The sequence below is a fragment of the Sinohyriopsis cumingii genome, chromosome 19 (assembly GCF_028554795.1).
Source record: "Sinohyriopsis cumingii isolate HCF-2022 chromosome 19, ASM2855479v2, whole genome shotgun sequence".
Taxonomy (NCBI): domain Eukaryota; kingdom Metazoa; phylum Mollusca; class Bivalvia; order Unionida; family Unionidae; genus Sinohyriopsis; species Sinohyriopsis cumingii.
Window position 1 is genome coordinate 38,995,826 of NC_142979.1, and position 19,207 is coordinate 39,015,032.

The window sequence follows — 19,207 nt, forward strand, 5'->3', positions numbered from 1 at the left end:
TGTTCATCATTGAGATCTAATATGTTGGTTAGCCTAGTATGTTTCTTCCCGACATAACTGACGTTTGAAGTCGGACCAGTCTCACTTTCTGCTACTGTATTGGTCAGTTTTAAACCGTGACTTGAACTGACAGTTGTTTCATGACTATTTACATTTGTGGACACAAGCAAATCTAAACAAGCTCCAAAATTTACATTTGTAGAAAGAGATTATTGTTTGGACCTCTACTTCAACATTTACATCATGTTGCCTTTTAAGTAAACAGACTTCCTTGTGGAAAGCATCATGATTGAATAGGCAACTATTTATACATGTGTATTTGCATATGACATAAGTGGATACTGAACATGGCACTACAGACACAAAAAAGAGTGTGCACAAGTCTGGTCTTTATTGATGGTTGATTTCCCAAAACTGTGGCCTTTCAAGTCTGGTTTGACTATATTAAACATTAAAAGGAAATGGTTCTTTCTCTTTGTCTGTCTCTCTCTTGTACATGCACAGCAGTATATGTAACTAAAATTGTGTCCTTTATTTTCAGTCGGTAAAACCAAAGAATGGGCTGTTTTGTTTCCTCATCTCAGAAGCCAGAAAAACCACTGGACTGGAAATGCCAGACCATGACAATGCTTTTGTCCTGAAGGTAAATTAGGTCACAGTATTCGCAAGTAATTGGCTTGTAAGAGAAGGTACATTACATGAAAGTATTCTAAAGTAATCAGCTTGTAAGGGAAGGTACATTACATGAAAGTATTCTAAAGTAATTAGCTTGTAAGGGAAGGCACATTGCATGAAAGTATTCTAAAGTAATTAGCTTGTAAGGGAAGGTAACCTGCAAGTAAGCTTTGCATTGTAATGTTTTGAAGATATGTCATGCCAGAATTAAACCAAGATCCCAGTTGTAATCAGGCTGAAGTAAGCTCAAACACTTAATGTGGTCCTGCAGGAATATGCCCAAAATATTGTCCTTTTTGGAAGATTCACTGTTCATTAAATGGTGTTGAGTGAGGGGTTAGTACTGATGCATTTCTAACTCACTATTTATTGAATGGTATTGGGGGAGTGGTCAATATTGATGCATTTCTGACTCACTGTTCAGAGAATGATGTTAGTTGGGGGAGGGGCCAGTATTGATGCATTTCTAACTTTATCATAGTTTAACTAAAAGCATGCAGAATTGTGATGTTGATCAGAGTTGCAGTAGGTATACCCAAGGGCTCAAATTTAACACAAATTTCTTTGTAGCCAGAAGGACTTGTATAATGAAAAATTTACTAGTCCTGCCAAATCTTTACTAGTCCTTTCCACAAAGCAAGTTCACACACATATCGAGATTTTAAGAACAATTTCATTTATTAAATACATTTATCATAGGAAATAAAATGGTTCAGAAGTATACATTATGCTTTAAATCAGTAATCATCAGTCAACTCTTTGCTTCTCAAGATAGTCTGGATCCAATTCCAGAAAGGAATCCATGTTTCCTTTCTCCTCCTCCACCTGCACTCTGGGTCCATATGGGGTTGGTTCTGGTCTCCTTACACATCTCCCGGAAACATTTCACAAATATATTGCTAGTGATGGATCATATGTTTGAATGTCATCTGTATAGCACATTATGAAAAGTAGGTCAAAGAGAACCCAAGGTCGCAAACAAGATCTCAAGTCACTCTTCACCATTTAATCTCTGACAAATTCCTCTTGGCTTCAGCAGAGGGGTCTGGGATTGTAAATATAAGGTCAATCAATGCCAGAATATTGTTGCAGTCAGCAGCACAGGATTTTACAACTGTGTGCCAAATCAAAGTGTGTATGTGATCTGGATTTTTAATGTAGCTTTAAAATTGCTACGATGTCTGCAGTGTGACAGTTTATAGTAATGTCTAGCACTGGGACATCATGCCGCAAACATGTTGCACCATTTCAAACCCAGTCACATTATTCTGACACCAGGATGACCAGTCCTAACACTTACCTCTTAATGCTGAGTGCCTAGCAAGGCAGTTACTAGTATAATTTTTATCAATCATTGGTTGATTTGGCCAGGGATTGAACACGTGACCTCCTGCATCCAAGGCAGATACTCTAATCACTAGGCTACCAGAGCATTCCCAAATCAAAGTATAGATTTATGTAATTGCTATAGACAAAACTTTTGAACATGTCCCCATTCCAATTCCAATTCCACTGCATTATCATCCACACTTGCTCTGACAAGCACTGGCTTGAAATGTTCTACCAAAATTGCCATGTTATCATCACCAGAGTCAAGTGTCTTGTGATGCTGGCCATATCTTGAAGTCTGCTATCCTACATACACCAGTAAGACAGACCATCATAAGCATCACTGCATCTCAAGATGTGTGACCAAGTATATTATCACTTCCTCTCTGGTCTTTCGGATCAAATCATCTTCCCCAAAGTCTAAACCTGTGAACACAAAATTGCTGCCAAGCTAAGTCGGGGGCCATCCTTGATTGTGTACTTCTTCAGAATGGACATTGTGGCATCCAGCATCTGACTGATATAGGTAACTGAAGTGTTTGTATCTTGCAGCTTGGACAGAAGTGAAATCATTGACCTTCTCAAGTGCATCTGATAAAGCACTTTTCTTTATTTTTAATGTGTTTCTTTTTGCATTGGGTACCATATCTTCAAGATCAGAGTCACAATTTTTGTTTTCACTCATACTTACCATTCTGGTCTTTCTTCAGAGCTGCTAGAGATTAAGAGATGAGAATTTGTATAATTATTTTTTATGTACTATATCTTTCCAATAACTTAAGTGTCCTTTCAGCTTTAGGAATAAAACTTCATATAATTATCAGTTATCATTATAATGTACTTATATACCAAATTGGGTGGGTATCTTCAGGGTCATGTGCATTAGCTAGCATTTTAAGTTTCCAATCACACTTTCCTTTCCTTGTTATATTGTAAGAGCTATTTGAGATTATAAAAATGGAATACTTATACATCATCACAGTCGGGTGTGACACGTGTCAAAATGGGAGTTCTATCAAGGTCATGGTCATTGGTCTTTGTAGCGAGTTTTCCATTGCACTTTCCTTTCTATTCTTTAAAACTAAAACCATTTGAGGTTAAGGGATGGAACTTGTTATATTTGTCATTTTCCACATTGGGGGTCCTATATTCAAGGTCAGGGTCATAGGGTATTATTTTAGTTGTCCATAGTATGTTCAATTTATATAGCTTATGAATTGTTTAAGATAAATACACAGAATTTGGTACCTTGCATATTATCACAATAGGATATGTTGTATTGGAGCCTATCCTCAAGGTCAAAGGGACATGTATATATTGAATGTTTGCTCATGTTCTGCTTCTTATCTTTAAAGGCATTCTAAGCCTTGGGTTTATCCATGGTACAGTTATATTTCCCCATTTCATGGCATCTCATGTGTCAGTAAGGTTTTTGTATTCAAGGACAAGTTCACTGGATTAATTATTTACCCTTTTCACGGCCCAGAGTGGCCGAGTGCTCTAAAGCGCTCTCCATTACGGATCACTGCCATCTCACCTCTGTCTGCGTGGGTTCGAGTCTAGAATTCGGCCAATGTGGGTATGTGAGAAAGCTTGCCAGTAGCTTCTCGTGGGTTGGTGGTTATTTCTAGTGTTTTCTGGGTTCTTCCTCCACCATTAATACTGTCCGCCATGTATAGCCTATCGTGTGCTGAAAAATGGCGTTAAACCCCACAACAACAACAACAACAATCTTACCCTTTTCTGCACAGTTACTGTAATGCCCTTTAATCATAGATATGAAATGTGATTACTGTCCATGTCTGCCTAGTAACTCGGCAGCTAGATTTCATAACTGTATACTTTGAGTGACTTACCACAACAGGCAGGGGACCAAAATTATTGAATTTTCAATTAGTTTGCCTTTTTAACCCATCTTATGACCTAGCTTGGAGCTTTACACGAGAATGTTGAATGAGTTTGAGCAGAACTACACTGGCATCTGCCAACTTTTATGCCTGTGTATAGTACATTGCCTTTTAAATGCTTCACCGTGATAGGGCTTATAATTATAGCATTGTCCATTCGTCCATCATAAGGTGGTTATTTTTGCATTTAATTCAGTTTTCAGACACTGGTAGCAGTCATAGTCTTTGAACACTGTTACGGGGTCTGTGAATACTGTTGTGGGGTATGTGAACACTTGTGTGAGTCTTTGAACACTTGTGTGGGGTCTGTGAACATTATTGTGGTAGGGTATGAACACTGATGGGGTCTAAGAATACTGGTGTAGGGTCTGTGAACATCTTTGTGGGGTCTGTGAGCACTGTTTTAAGGTCTTTGAACACTGGTATGGTGTCTATGAACACTTGTGTGGGGTCTGTAAACACTGGTGTGGGGTCTATGAACACTGGAGTAGGGTCTAGAAGCATGGTTATATGGGCTGCAAAGACTTTTGTGGAGTCTCTGACCACTGTTATGGGGTCTGTAAACACTGTTTTGGGGTTTATGAACACTGGTGTGTGGTCTATGAACACTGGTGTTGGGTCTATGAACACCAGTGTTTTCTATGGAAACTGTTGTAAGGTCAGTGAACACTGTGTGGGGTTTATGAACATAGTTGTGGGTTCTATGAACACTGGTGTGGGGTCTATGAACAGTGGTCGAGTATGAAAGCTGGTGTGGGGTCTGGAAAAACTGGTGTTGGATCTATGAGCTCTGGCATATAATCCATCCCTTTTTTCATCCATTCATCACACCTCAACTTCTACATGTAATTCATGGTGGTGGAGCATCCATGTTCCATTAACACAATGGTAACATAATTTTACTATTGTTCATCTGTCTATTACACCTTCATTAAGTTGTTTTTTTTTCAGTTTTTAGACCCATTTGTGGGGCATCAGTGTTTCATAAGCACAGTGGTAGGCCAGATAATCCTGCATTTGCCTATCTGTCTGTCTTGCCTTGACCAAGTTTTACATACATGTTGGTTTTCAGGCACTTTGGTGGGGCATATGTGCTTCATGAGCATCAACCTTGATTCAAGTTAACAATTTTTTTTTTATTGTGCTGCCACAAAGGACTACATCTACATGCATGCTATGTCATCCTTAGGTTTTTGTCACAATTTTATTTCCACTGAATATGTTTTGTAGAACTTCATGAATTGAAACCAAATTTGATTTGAGTCTTTTACTTGAAAAAGCTTTGGCTTAAGTTTGATTTTCACTTTATGACACAAATTTGATTGGCTGCAGGATGTAGTCAGGTGACTGAGCTATGGTGGCTGCTATTTCAGGTCTATTCTGTGATTCACAGTTGAGCGATTCATTTTAATTTCTTGAAAATTGTAGAAAAATGTTGACCTTTAGACAGTGCTTCCTTGTTTTCATTCAAATTTTCCATGCATAAACTAACTTGCTTTAATGCATTTCAGATTGATACCACTTTTTTTTATTATGCACAATAAATGTTTGCTAATAAGAAAGATGACAAGCCGGAGATGAGTGAATTGCCAGTCCTGCCCACCATCCCTTGTGCATTCAGTCACTGTCTTTGTACATGTAATGGATTGTAAATAAATAGTATACCAGTGAATCATGTCAAATTGCACTGCATGATTTTCCATTTTCTTTTTTGTTTACTTTTTCCTTTATATTGCATGTTTCTTTAAATTAGTTTTTATTTCAAATTAAGTATCTGTCCTTACTTATTTGATGAAATTTATGAACCCCTGCCTTGGATGCAGGAGGTCACGGGTTTGAACCCTGGCCAAGTGATACATACAAATGGCACTAACAGCTTCCTCGCTAGGCGATTAGCATTAAGATGTTAGTGTTAGGACTGGTTGGCCTGGTGTCAGGATAATGTGATGCTACATGTCTGCGGCATGATTCCTCTGTGCTAGACATCACTATAAACTGCCATACTGTAGACCTTGTAGCAATATGACTAAAATTGTAAAACCTATGTAAAAAAATCCAAGACACACACACACACACACACACTTTAGCTGCACAGAATTTGTCATGAACAAATGGCTAGTTGTAAATAATACTAATTGTAAATAATCCAGGGTCTGAAATTTGAATTTTGCATACATGTACACACAGTATGTCAAACTTTTGAATAAAAATGAATTCATTCCTATATCAAGGTTTGAAGTTCATCACTATTTTAGTGTTATGTTTTTATTTTTTTGATATAGTAAGGGATATAAATGGTATATTGGTTTCATGTAATGGACATTTTTGACAGTTAAAACTACATGCTTGGGGCCATGGTTGCATGTTACGTACATTTTTATAGTTAAAACTACATGCTTGGGGACATGGTTGCATGTTATGTACATTTTTGACAGTTAAAACTACATGCCTGGGGACATGGTTGCATGTTACGTACATTTTTACAGTTAAAGCTACATGCTTGGGGCCATGGTTGCATGTTATGTACATTTTTGACAGTTAAAAGTACATGCTTGGGGACATGGTTGCATGTTATGTACATTTTTGACAGTTAAAACTACATGCCTGGGGCCATGGTTGCATGTTATGTACATGTTTGACAACTAAAAGTACATGCTTGGGGACATGGTTGCATGTTATGTACATGTTTGACAACTAAAAGTACATGCCTGGGGCCATGGTTGCATGTTATGTACATTTTTGACAGTTAAAACTACATGCCTGGGGCCATGGTTGCATGTTATGTACATGTTTGACAACTAAAAGTACATGCTTGGGGACATGGTTGCATGTTATGTACATGTTTGACAACTAAAAGTACATGCTTGGGGACATGGTTGCATGTTATGAGCAGCAGAGGGGGCGAATCGGACATTTTGTCCAATCGTTATTTTGCTTAATTATTACTTTCTGCAACTCAACGATCTAGTGTCGTCAGCGCCTGGTAAAAAAAAAACGACGACGTCGTTGGGGGATCGTCCAAACGTCATTTGGTTTAATTAACACCTTCTGCGCGTCGATCCCCAGCGTCGTCAGCGTCCGGTAAGCACATCGACGACCGCGTCGATGTCATCGCCCCCCCTGCTGCTAAGTGGTTATTTACAATTTAACCGAATATTTGGTCAAGTCCGATACGATATCGTGTCCGAGGATCATGTAAATTTATTGTTACAAATCCATGTGGGGTCGACTGAGCATGACTAAAAAAGTTTCGAAAAACATTAAAGTCCATGTCACCGCCGCACCATGTCTGCCAAATATTTCGTAGCGTGTGTGTATCAACGCCGTTGAACACAGCAAGAATATTACAGTTGTCTCTAATTACTTTTGGAATCTGAGTGTATCGTTGAGTGACATATATCACGTCAGTGTTTTTATGCCTGCCTCTGGAAAATATCCTAGCTGGGTTTTTTTGATTGTCTAACATAACATCATCGTACACGACTAGATTGTTAACGTCGCCATCAATAGCATCAATACCCGGTGCATCATTGATATCCGTAATAAACTCAATAACATTTTTTTTAGCGATCGCTGATGCATTCTCGTTGAAATCTTTCAACACCTCGTAGCATCGTTGATCATCTACGCTAGGAGCAACCAAATACAACTTATCCCACTTCATCCATCTCATTATTAAATTGAGTAACAATTGCGTCTTGCCGGATCCAGATGGTCCGATGATAATCATCCGGATCGAGTTTGGTAACGCTGCAACATGCTTAACTGGTTCTCTTGTTTTAGTCGCCGAAAAATCAATTATATTCATATCTCTATACATAAATTATGGATCTATATTGTGTGAAGTGTAGAGTACGTACTGGCACAAATGATATGACAACCGTTACGACAAGAAATAACAGATCGGCGCTTACTGGCAAGTGTGTACAATGCGGTACAAAGAAATTTAGATTTATTTCTATTAGACCCGGAGATGTTTTAAAAAAAAGCGAGGAGGTGACATCGCAGCCAAATTGGCAAAACTCCCCGGAACACCATGGGCAAAGTATCCAGGAGAAAAACACCTCCCAGGATATAACTACTGTGGCCCCGGAACACGATTAGATATTAGACTCAATGATCAAAATCAGCCCAAACCCGGTGAGTATCCAATAAACGCCATCGATAAGGCGTGTCATGCTCATGATGTTGCTTACAAAAGTAGCGATCTGCAACAGCGTCATATCGCAGATGTAAAATTAATTCACGCATTAAATGCTATTCCTGATAAATCCGTCAAAGAAAAATTGGCCTCATGGTTGGTAAAATCGGCTATGAAAGGTAAATTAATGATTGGAAGCGGAGCTTCTGGCGCTGGTAATTGAAAACGATAGCGTTTATAATAACAACATGGAATCCATCTATTATTCTCCGAGAGGATACTGGAAGGGGAAGGCCGCAATTGGTAAGCTTGCAAGCGCTGCAAAGGTAACAAAGACCACTGCGGCTAATTGGTTATCCAAACAGGCTATATGGCAAATCTATCTACCACCGCCTAAACAAATCAACTTCTCGCGCTTTGATGTCAGCGTACCTAATGAAGTTCATCAGGCTGATATACTATTTTTGCCGCATGACAACGGTTACAAATACGCGCTAACCGTAGTTGATGTTGCGAGTCGATACAAACAAGCGGAGCCGTTAAAAACAAAGTCGGCAACTGAAGTAGCCGCTGCGTTTGAAAGAATTTATCGAAGAGGCCCTCTGCGCTGGCCAAATCTATTACAAGTTGATCCTGGTAGTGAATTTCGCGGCGCTGTTTTATCAACGCTAAAACATCATAGCGTCGCGATACGACGAGGTCATACTGCGCTACATCGTGATCAGGCAATTGTTGAACGATTCAATCGGACTCTCGCTGAACGGTTATTTGGATATCAATACGCGAAGGAATTTATCCAAGAAAAACGATCTCGTGAATGGGTTAAAAGGTTGCCAGGTGTAATTGCAGCGTTAAATAACGAGATTACCCGAGTAATCAACATGAAGCCCAGCGACGCGATTAAATACGAGTATATACCCAAAAGATCAAAAATAAATAGCGTTTCTAAGCCGATTCTTGGCGATGTCACTGTTAGATATCTATATGAACCAGGAGAGCTTGAAGGCGGTAAAAAAAGGGCTACCGATCCTATTTGGAGTGTTACCACACATAACATATCAACGATAACACGATCAACTGGTAGACCACCGATCTATAGACTGGATTCAACTGCTCCTCAGCGCGGATTTACACGCGAGCAACTACAAGTGATACCTAACGATACTCAATTGCCCCCACGTGGTCTTAACTAGCGCCGTTGCGTCTATTGCACTCAAGACAGGTCAACCTCACATTGTTTTTGACATGACCGAGACTGTTATCGATCCTATCCACGGTAAATTGGCGAGTGTCTTTATCCGAATAACGCCAACTCATTATACAATTGCAACTCGCGCAGTGATTATTCTGTTGTTGTCGTAGCGAGATTATTAATTCGGCATCAATATCAAAACGCCGCTGTTTTTTTTTATCCTGTTGGCGGTAACCCGAGAGTTTTCTATCAATGACGCTTGCATCGATGGTGACTTTGTCGCCGGCTTCGTCAGTGACTCCGTCAATAACAATTCTTCGAAGCTGATTTATCCTTCGTACTCTGGACACTGCAAGATAGACTAGATTCGACCATTCGATGCGATTATCAACTATCCAAACAATTGTGTCCGTGATGGTTAGTCCCTGCGAGGAATGTATTGTTGTTGCGTATCCTAGCGTCCACGGGGATTTATCAGCACGTAGCGCGTCCTCGACGACGCTAATATCAACGAGCACGATATCATTCAGCACGAGAATTTGTTTTTTTGTCCCTGACGCTGTCGGGGCCGGGATTTCAACTTCAATGTTCTGCCGCCGTGTGTCCGCGGGTCTATAACATAACGGCACTGGACGCGTTGGAAACTTTTCCTTATGCAACGCAAACAACCTCCGCTGAAGTGTGTCTCTGACTATCTTTCTGCTCGCTACAATTAAATCGTTTGGTTTCCATGTTTCCCAGAATTCATTTAACGGCGTTTCCGGAATCACCTCGCGAATTATTTCACATTGAATTCTATCCGGCTGTAATCTGATTAATTTTTTAACATCGCGCAGTTGTTCATCAAGTGCCCGGTAATCAGTATCGGTTTCTTCATAATAGTCCACGAACCCGCTCAACCAATTATGTGGACCCTCGCCGACAAATGGTGGTGGTTGGCCATGGTCCCCACACATGATTACTGCTGTATTCGCGCGCAGCAACCACTCAAGAAACATTTGTAAAGTATCTAACGAAACAGTACATATCTCATCCCAGATGATAATGTCGGGAATAAATTTTTCCCCCATTCGATCAGGAGTCCACTCACCGCCGCTGTATCGAAAAAAGCTGTGATAAGTAACGGCGTCAACATTTCGTTGTTTTATCTCTCGCGCTAGTCTATGGGTCGGTGTAAGCACGATTATACTTGCCCGCGTTTGAAATAATTCAATTGCCCGAGTCGTCTTTCCAGACCCGCCACAGCCGCTTAAATAAACTGTTTTGTGTCTACAAATTGGATCAGAACACGATGGTGCATTAGACCATTCTGATAAATTATTACCGCGTAGGTAATTGTTCTCAACGATGACATTTACTGACGGGGAATAATCGCGTCGTATTTCTTCTTTAATTCTCCATGTACCCCAACTCTCGTCCGGACTAGTAAACTCGGTTACGTTTTTCTTATACGCTACGTCAATATAAAATGAATCAACGGCTACTCTAACCGCGGTATCGGGGAATCTATTTATCATCGAGAATAAATTGATAGCGGCATAACCCAGCATAGACGCCCTCAAATGTGGATACGCCGGGCTGTCTCCATCGCTGTAGGAAACAACTGTACCCAACTTTGTTCCATTGGACAAGAAAGCTGTTTTGCAGTTCACGTATCTATTTTTTGCCACTGCGTCCTTGATTACGAAATCATATTCTGCGTCATCTATAATCAGCCGTGAGCAATATCGTTTGTAGTCGCAGTTTTTTCCACCTTGTGTGAACTTACCAATTATTCGTCTACCGAGATCTTTTGCCTCGTGGTTTCGTTGGTTGAATATCCTCCTGGACCATTCGATGATATATTCCTCGTCGGCATCAATGTTTTTTCTGGACTCGTCAATTATGCTATCTAGACGCTCCGGTTCTGGTAACCAGACTTCAGTCTGCGCCCGGTATGATATAATCGCGTCACTGACAATCAACGAAACTAGCATGCTACAATCAATCATATACCGTAGCAGCGCTATTGGCAGCCACTTCTTTTCAGACATGTGTCTACCGATCCAAATATAGCAACAGCGATGGAGTCCTGCCGCGAATTCAAAAGATACTATGCGAGCGAATCCCGTTAAATCAAAATCAGGCAGTGGTCCATTAATAGCAACACGAGTCATTTCATGTCTGGGGTGTCCAAATCGTTTGAAATACTCAGCGGCGGATCCATACCCGAGAAAACTCGCTGGATAACAGGCAACCATATCAACCGAGATCATAGCGTCGCGGTTGTATTCAGTGTTCCATAGTCCACCGTGATAGTATTCCAAACAACTGGATTGTACATCTGGTAAAAATTCCTTGCGCGTTGGTCTCCACGCATTTTTCCTTGCTGCAACATGAGCTACAATCGATGGAATCGTAAAACAATTTGTTAGCAGTTGTTCATCATGCTCTTCAAATTCCATGGCGGTTTTTTTCATCCTGTTGTGAAATGCTTCAGTACGATATAATTCGCCGTTTGGTCTTACAAACTGATCAAAGGTATCCGCATCGTTTTCAGCGCTGCGAAGTAACCACACTGATACAGGGTCGTTTTTACACAAGTAGGCAATAGCATCAAATAGTTTCCTCTCCGCGAGAAAACCGTCCTTGGAGAATTGTTCTCCCAGGAATTCTTCGGGTATATACTTTACTGTTCTATCCCGTGGAAATATTGTGATCGCGGGCGTCCATGCGTGTTCGTTATGATCAATAATTTTGATTGGGGCTCCCTTCGATTTATACTTTGATTCGTATAATACTTCACCGGTTATCGTTGTAACGGTTATTGGAAATCTCAGCGATGTTTCTAATCTCGCTATGTCGCTGATGGTTGCTCCTCGCTCTTTTACGGTTAGTTCCCACTGGTTGATTTTGCTGCGTCGTAAATCAGTCAATTTGTTTCCTCGACACGCATTTGTAAAATGCTCTATTATTCGTTCTGCTACACAATTTATCCCCGTTGACTGTTTCATCGGTTTTAGTTTTCCGATATCAGGTTTCTTATTTAACGGGTATATTCCATAAACAACTGCTGTTTCAGGATAGGCTCGTTCATAGTATGGTCTGTCAATTCCGGTTAACAACCCCGGCTTGGAGTCGCGGCTGACAATGACTGTTTTCTTGTCGCTGAGAACCGGTTCAAATTTATCACGTATGATCCAATCGCCTGATTTCACCCGGACAATGAAATTTACTCTGAAGAAATATCTTTTACCGTCAAGTTGTGATATTATCGTTGCTGCGCGGTTGTCGTTCATGGTAGCATCAACAATGCCATCAATTCGAAATGTTGACCAACTGTGAGATGCGCCATCACGCTTGAATTCATTGATACAATCGCGTATTTTACTCAACAGGGTTTTATCGTTTATTAACGCTTTTGGTGTGTCCTTGAGGATTCTATCGAGATTGAACTTAATATTTTTCCAGGGCTTAATTACTGCCAATCTCTCAAACTCATCCATATAATTAAAACAAGTATTTAAATGAAAGAATATAGTATAATGAATCACTGCAAATGGTTGATGATTGGGTCAACAACCCCGTGCAATAAATCATGTAGAGGTGAATTCTGCGGATACCATTTACAAAGCGTTCGTAATGGTTCTCTTGGCCCTCTCCCGTGCTTGGTTTGCCACGTCGGTGTAAGAGGAAAATCGCAGTTGTGTATCAATTGTGGCGGAAAGCGATACAGGGAACTAAAACGCTATTATGACAAGCGAATTAAAAACGCCGTCATTGACCCTACCGCAGACTTCGTCATCAAAACCCCACAAGACTACGTTGAAAGATTCATAATTAAACCAAATAATAAATTAGACAAGTAGTATTATTATACAAATGGACCAAGAATTTCAGCCGCATCCTGTGCTCGTCAGTTACGAGGCGTCTCGCGACGGCATTGTTAGAAACCGCAAACTGAAGAAGCCGGTTGGTACCGTGAATAATCGGGGGTATTTGCAATTTAGTGCTGGAAAGAAGACGTATTTTGTTCACAGGGTGGTATATGAAGCGTTTAACAGATTGATCAAAGATGGCCTCGTTATTGATCACATTAATTCTAATTGTCAAGATAACAGACTGTGTAATCTGCAAGCTATCTCTCAGAGCGAAAATATTAAAAAAGGCCAAACTGGTAAGTGTTCAAATCAAGCAAGAGGTGTCAAATCGTTTAATACATCAACGCACGAGGAAAAAACATTTCACTCCATGCATGCGGCAGGAAAATATTTCGACATTTGTAGGGCCTCAGTACGATTTGTTGCAGAACGAGTATATCAAACAGCGATCTCAAAAAGGACCGGACACAGAATTCGATTTTCATATGTAAATATCAGCGAGTGACAAAGTCACCGGCGCCTATGGCGCTGACAAGGCCACCGGCGCTGACAATAAATTGTCCGTTCCGGAAGAAAACAAAGTATGAACACCTCGGAATTGATACACGGGGTTTTCATTTTTTTTTATTTAAAAACAAGATGTTTTATAAGAATAATGAATATCGAAGACATCAATAATATATTAGCCGAGATTTCAAAATTAAAAAATCAAGGAATTGAATTATCTGATGGTCTTGACAGTGAAAAAATATTATCCGATTATGAGATTATTAACGAACAGTCGAAACGGGGGCGTTTTACCCTGGCCCGCGAGTATTTTTTTATAAAACGATTACAACATACGATTAATGAAAACTTGTACCACAATGACGCAAATGCATTCATTGGACTATTTACTGCCGTTGAAATAATACGAAAAAAACTCGGACGTGTTTATGAACGACGCCGGGAGATTTCTAGTAAGATCAAAAACATTAGAAGGATTATAGACGGAGCCTCCGATGGCACACTCGGCGAGAAATTAGAAATTGCTTCGCAATTGCAATAATGGTAGGCGAATCACTTACTACTCGGCTAGCCAGAGAGCGGCTAGCAGCGCTTAAAAAGTTTATACCGTTACGAGACAGGGTCCGAGAACAACTTCAAACGCGGCAGCAACTACAAACCGATTTTACTGTTGGAAGCGAACAACTCTTTGCCCCGGTAACTAAAGCGACCAAAGATGTTACGGCGGCAACTGTGCCCGTCCTCGATGCGCTTGAAAAGATAGCGGCTCAGACCGAACAAACAAAAAGGTCTTTAGAAACACTTCCTGCAAAAATAGCGGCTGCTACAACACGGAGGCCACCACCACTCGCTATAACCGAACCACAAGAACCTTATGTTACAATGGCCGACGAGGAAGAACTAGGTGCTACTGCGAAAGAACCGGAAGAAGAAATACCAGAAGAGGAAATACCAGAAGAAGAAATACCGGAAGAAAAAGAGGGGAATATACCCCGTATTGTACTCAAGAAGAGCACAATAGATGAAATTAGAGGCTTCAGCAGCAGGGAAGAATTAATTAATTTTGCTGCCAACAATTTTGCTAAGAGCATACGAGATAAGAAGCATATCAATAGCGGTTACGAGAAAAATATAAAGTCGTTAAAGGACTGGGCAAGAATAGTGTATTTAGCGAGTAAACATAAAGAAGCATTACCACATCGTGGTGATCCCGATTACGATGAATTCCACAAGGAAGTTAAGAGTATAACACCAAAAAAAGGAAAAGGATACTCTGTTGGTAAAGAATCCTACGGCGTTACCTGTCCTGGTAGTGTTCTCAGTGATATATCACGGCTAGAGGTACTAATCGGAGGAAAACGAGCCGGAAATAACTCTCCGGAAATAATCAATGAAGCCGCTGATATTTGCAAGCGGTTATTTGCAGGCGGTATTATGGACATTAATGCATATCGAACGCTCATAGACGAACTCGTGGATGATTAATTGGAAAACTGGTGTTTTTAATAAGGATGATCATACACTACAACCACGATAAACCAGTACTCGTCTACGTGGTAAACTCGCGATTGCCTGTTTACCGCGCGTACTATGGAGATGGTCTCGGTAGCACCATTGCGGGGTTATTTACAAGAATGGCTCCAAAAGTGGCGCCGTTAGCCAAACAATTAGGAATGAAGGCTATTGATGTTATTCGTGATAAGGGAATCGGCGCTATTGGAGATGTTGCCGGAAGGGCGTTTTCTGCCGCACGAGACAAACTAATGTCATTGGTGAAATCCAGGAGAAAAAAACAGAAACCACCGGTAATGCCATCAACGACAGTGATGCCTGCAAATGTCAGTAAAGTAATAAATAACGCCGTGGAAGAAAAACTAGAGTCGTTGGCGACGACTCAGTCGTTGGCGACGAAGCCATCAATGGCTGAGCCATCCGCCGATGCGGCAACCAACGCGCTCATGAACGCGATAGCGGGAAGTGGTTTAAATTCAAAGAATTTACGACGAAAAAATCGCAATTGAAAACATCAACATGATAAATAATAAAATGTTTGCGCGTACCGCTGATCCCGCGTTTGATATGGACGCCCCAGTGCACAGGGATGATTCTGTCCGTGATTATCAATATTATTCTTATTATGCAGCGCAACCTGACCTACGATCGCGAATTGAACTTCAAGTCCAAGATACCAGTAAATATTTTCTGCCGTGTGAAGCGTTTATCGAAATCGAGGGAGAACTCGTGACAAATGCCGCCGATAATGCACCATACGCAGATGACCATCGTGTTCGAGTTGGCTTCGTCAACAACGGTATCATGGCGTTATTTGAGAGCGCCAGATATCTTATTGACGGGCGAGAAATTGAATCAATAGAACGCGAGGTTGATGTTGCAACAACGATAATTGGGTTGGCGAGATACTCGGATGATTATACAAGATCGGCGGGCCCATCTATGATGTTTTCGAAGGACACCACCAATAACGCTGATCATCTTCAGTACATCAACGTGCTAGTGGAAAAAGATACCGCATTTGACCCACAAGCTGAAGCAGCCAATCCAGACCGCAGAGCAAAACCAGGCGCTAATTTCAATATTATAAAAAGCACCAACAATGATTACAATCTAGGATTCGCAGCACGAGTAGGAATGTTGCAAGGACCACGCCGACAGTTTTCATGCGCGATTCCACTCCATCACATATTTGGATTCTGCAGAAATGTCAGAAAAGTTGTCTATGGGGCTAAGCATACAATCGCGCTGACGCGAAGGGGCGATGATAACAATGCAATATGGCATGCTGCTGGCGTCGCTGCCGGTAAAGTCATTTTAACTAAAATGGCATTGTGGATGCCGGTGCTGACTCCATCAGTTACCACGGAAGCACGATTGTTAGCATTTATGGAACAGGGGGGAAAATCGCTGTTGAGTTGGCTAACGGTAACAACTGATGCTAAAGAGGATAACGTCGCCGATACGTTTACATGGCACCTAGCATCAAAACAGGGTGTTTCAGCCCCGCGTCATATATTCATAGCGCTACAGAATAGGGAACGATTGGGCAGTCAAGAACGCAGCCATATGATATTTGATCAATTAGGAGTCAGGGATGTTTCGCTGAGAATAAACGGACAACAGGAACCATCCGAGGATATACAGCTTAATTACGGTGACAACCATGTCGCACGTGTATACCATCGATTGCTGTCGTATATGAGCCGTGATCAAAACGTCGACACCGGTTTGCAAATATCACAACTTGATTTTAAAAACCTGTATCCGATTTATTATTTTTCGCTGGAACATCTTGATTTAACGAGACAGTCCGTCGTTGATATACACTTCAGAGCCCGTATAGCCCCGGGTGGTGTTAATTATAGAGCGGTTGCTGTCATTCTCAGCGATAAATCAATGCTGCTAGAAGGTGTTGGTGGACGAATGAGAATCGTTGATGCGCCAGTGGAAAACATGTAATTGAAAGCATAAACGCGTTTACAATAAAATGTCGTATAGTGTCGTCAGTGTAGAGTTGACTGATGGTCAAGTCAAGAAATTACGATCAAAGTCGGCTAAACAATGCGGAACCACAATAACGCTGAAGCCGTCACAGATGGCGGGTGGTAATCATAAGATATCGTTGACGGCGCGTCAAATAAAACATTTCAATGATGCGATGAAGAATAAAAAGGGTGTTCAAATAGATTTTTCAGCCGCAGCAATTAAAAACATGGAAAAGACCGGTGGGATATTTCCGCTGTTAGCTGCGATTCCGGCATTGATTGCCGCGGCCGCACCAGCAGTGGCTAAGGCGGCGGCGTTAGGAGCCGTTGGTACCGCGGCGGGAATGGCATTAAAGAAGGCAACCGGGAAAGGCTACAAAAAAAAACGACCCGTGGCCGGAAAGGGTCTAAGACTACCGGGAACCCCGTATTCATGGTACTCGGGAAAGGGTCTAAGACTACCGGGAACCGTTTATTGACTCGGGAGTTAATGACTCCCATGTCTAATTTTGATTTAATAGATGCCGCAAACGCGCTAGCGATAAAAAACTTCAGAGGTGTTTTTATGAGGGATCAATTACCGGCGGCCCCAAGGAATACTGAAACCGGCATAATTAACCTCGATGGGTCCTCCGGAGCGGGAACTCATTGGGTTGCATACGCAATTGATCCGCGTGCGATCGTCTATTTTGATTCATACGGGTTAGCCCCACCAAACGAATTCATGCGGTATATCCGGGCGTGTTCAGCCCGGGCGTGTTCAGCCCGGGTTTTTTATTCCACGCTGCCAACACAGCAATTAAGTGACCCACCGATATGTGGCCGCGAGGTATTGAACGTACTTGCGGCGATTTCATCATCGCGAAAACCACCTCATGTGGTTGTAAACGAATACACTAGTGGAGTCGTAGAAGCTCAACGGATTTTAGAGAATAACATTTACAATAATAATGATTGATATTTGGGGACGACCGGTTTCGGCGCTGAAAAAGCCCACGGAAACGCCCGCCACCGATGACATAAAAAAACTAATTGAGGATGAAATCGCTGATACGTTGAATTTAACCAGTGTTGACCCAGATGAAATAGTTGTATTTCAAGACCGCCAGGGTAAATTGAAATCCAGTAATGTGTCACTGAATGACGTTTTAATACGACAGCGTGATGCCGCCGAGGACACTATCGCGCTGTATACCAGCGACGGACGAATCAAACCGGGTGAATCCATCTTGACGATAAATGGAAAAATAAGTACACTTGGCGACAATTATATAACCATGTCGGATTCGTTAAAAAATTTGTATAATAAATTTAACATACAAGCAATTCAGTTCGAGGGGGTACAAGTATCTGTCACCGGTATGCAATTCATTATCAGTAGTTTTTTTGGAACCACGACGATAACCGAACCAAATCTTGAAACAATAAGAAATGCTATTTTGGAGTTTACGGCGATGTCAGCCAATTTATCCTTGTTACGAAAAAATGTTAACAAGATTGATAACGCCGTTGATAAATTCTTTGGTAAAAAAAATATCAAACCGGATGAAATCACAATAACTATAAATGATATCACTGCGTATAGACAGGAAATAGAAAAAATCAAAATTATTGTTGAAGCGTTTAGACAATCACTATTGAAAACAGAGCAATCCGAAAGAATAAAAATCCCTCATGAGAATATCATCAACACAGTATACACAATTCAGCATGGATCATTCGATTGGACTCCTACACAGAATACAGTAGATATCACCGCAACTGTTAAGGGTATTTATCGATTGACATTGATTTCGGCGATGCAGTTTAGTATATCATCGTCGAGTTCATCCGGGTTTAACAATACAATATCAACAATTATAGACAAGGACGCAACTGAACGGTTTGTGATTAAGGCCGTTGATAGCAGTATATTTAGGGCAGACATTACATGGTATGTGGAATTTGTAGCGAATCTAAGTAATTAAAAACACTAGCTCTTTTAAAATAAAAATGACCACCAAGGAAATTGAATCAGAGGTATCACCGACGTCACATCAATATCGATTCGATACCGCAAAAGAATTTTCCGCGAATTTGAAAACGCTTTCCGAACA

At 41.1% G+C, this 19,207-nt stretch overlaps 1 protein-coding gene across 2 annotated transcripts in view; it reads left to right on the forward strand.

The window, feature by feature from the left end:
- Positions 1 to 19,207, forward strand: part of LOC149775530 (SH2B adapter protein 2-like) — a 106,176-nt gene that overhangs the window by 44,029 nt on the left and 42,940 nt on the right. For both annotated transcript variants that reach the window (XM_089943825.1, XM_089943824.1), the window contains exon 2: positions 542 to 643. In XM_089943825.1, coding sequence (XP_089799951.1) covers positions 542 to 643 — 102 coding nt within the window. The remainder of the gene's footprint in view (positions 1 to 541; positions 644 to 19,207) is intronic.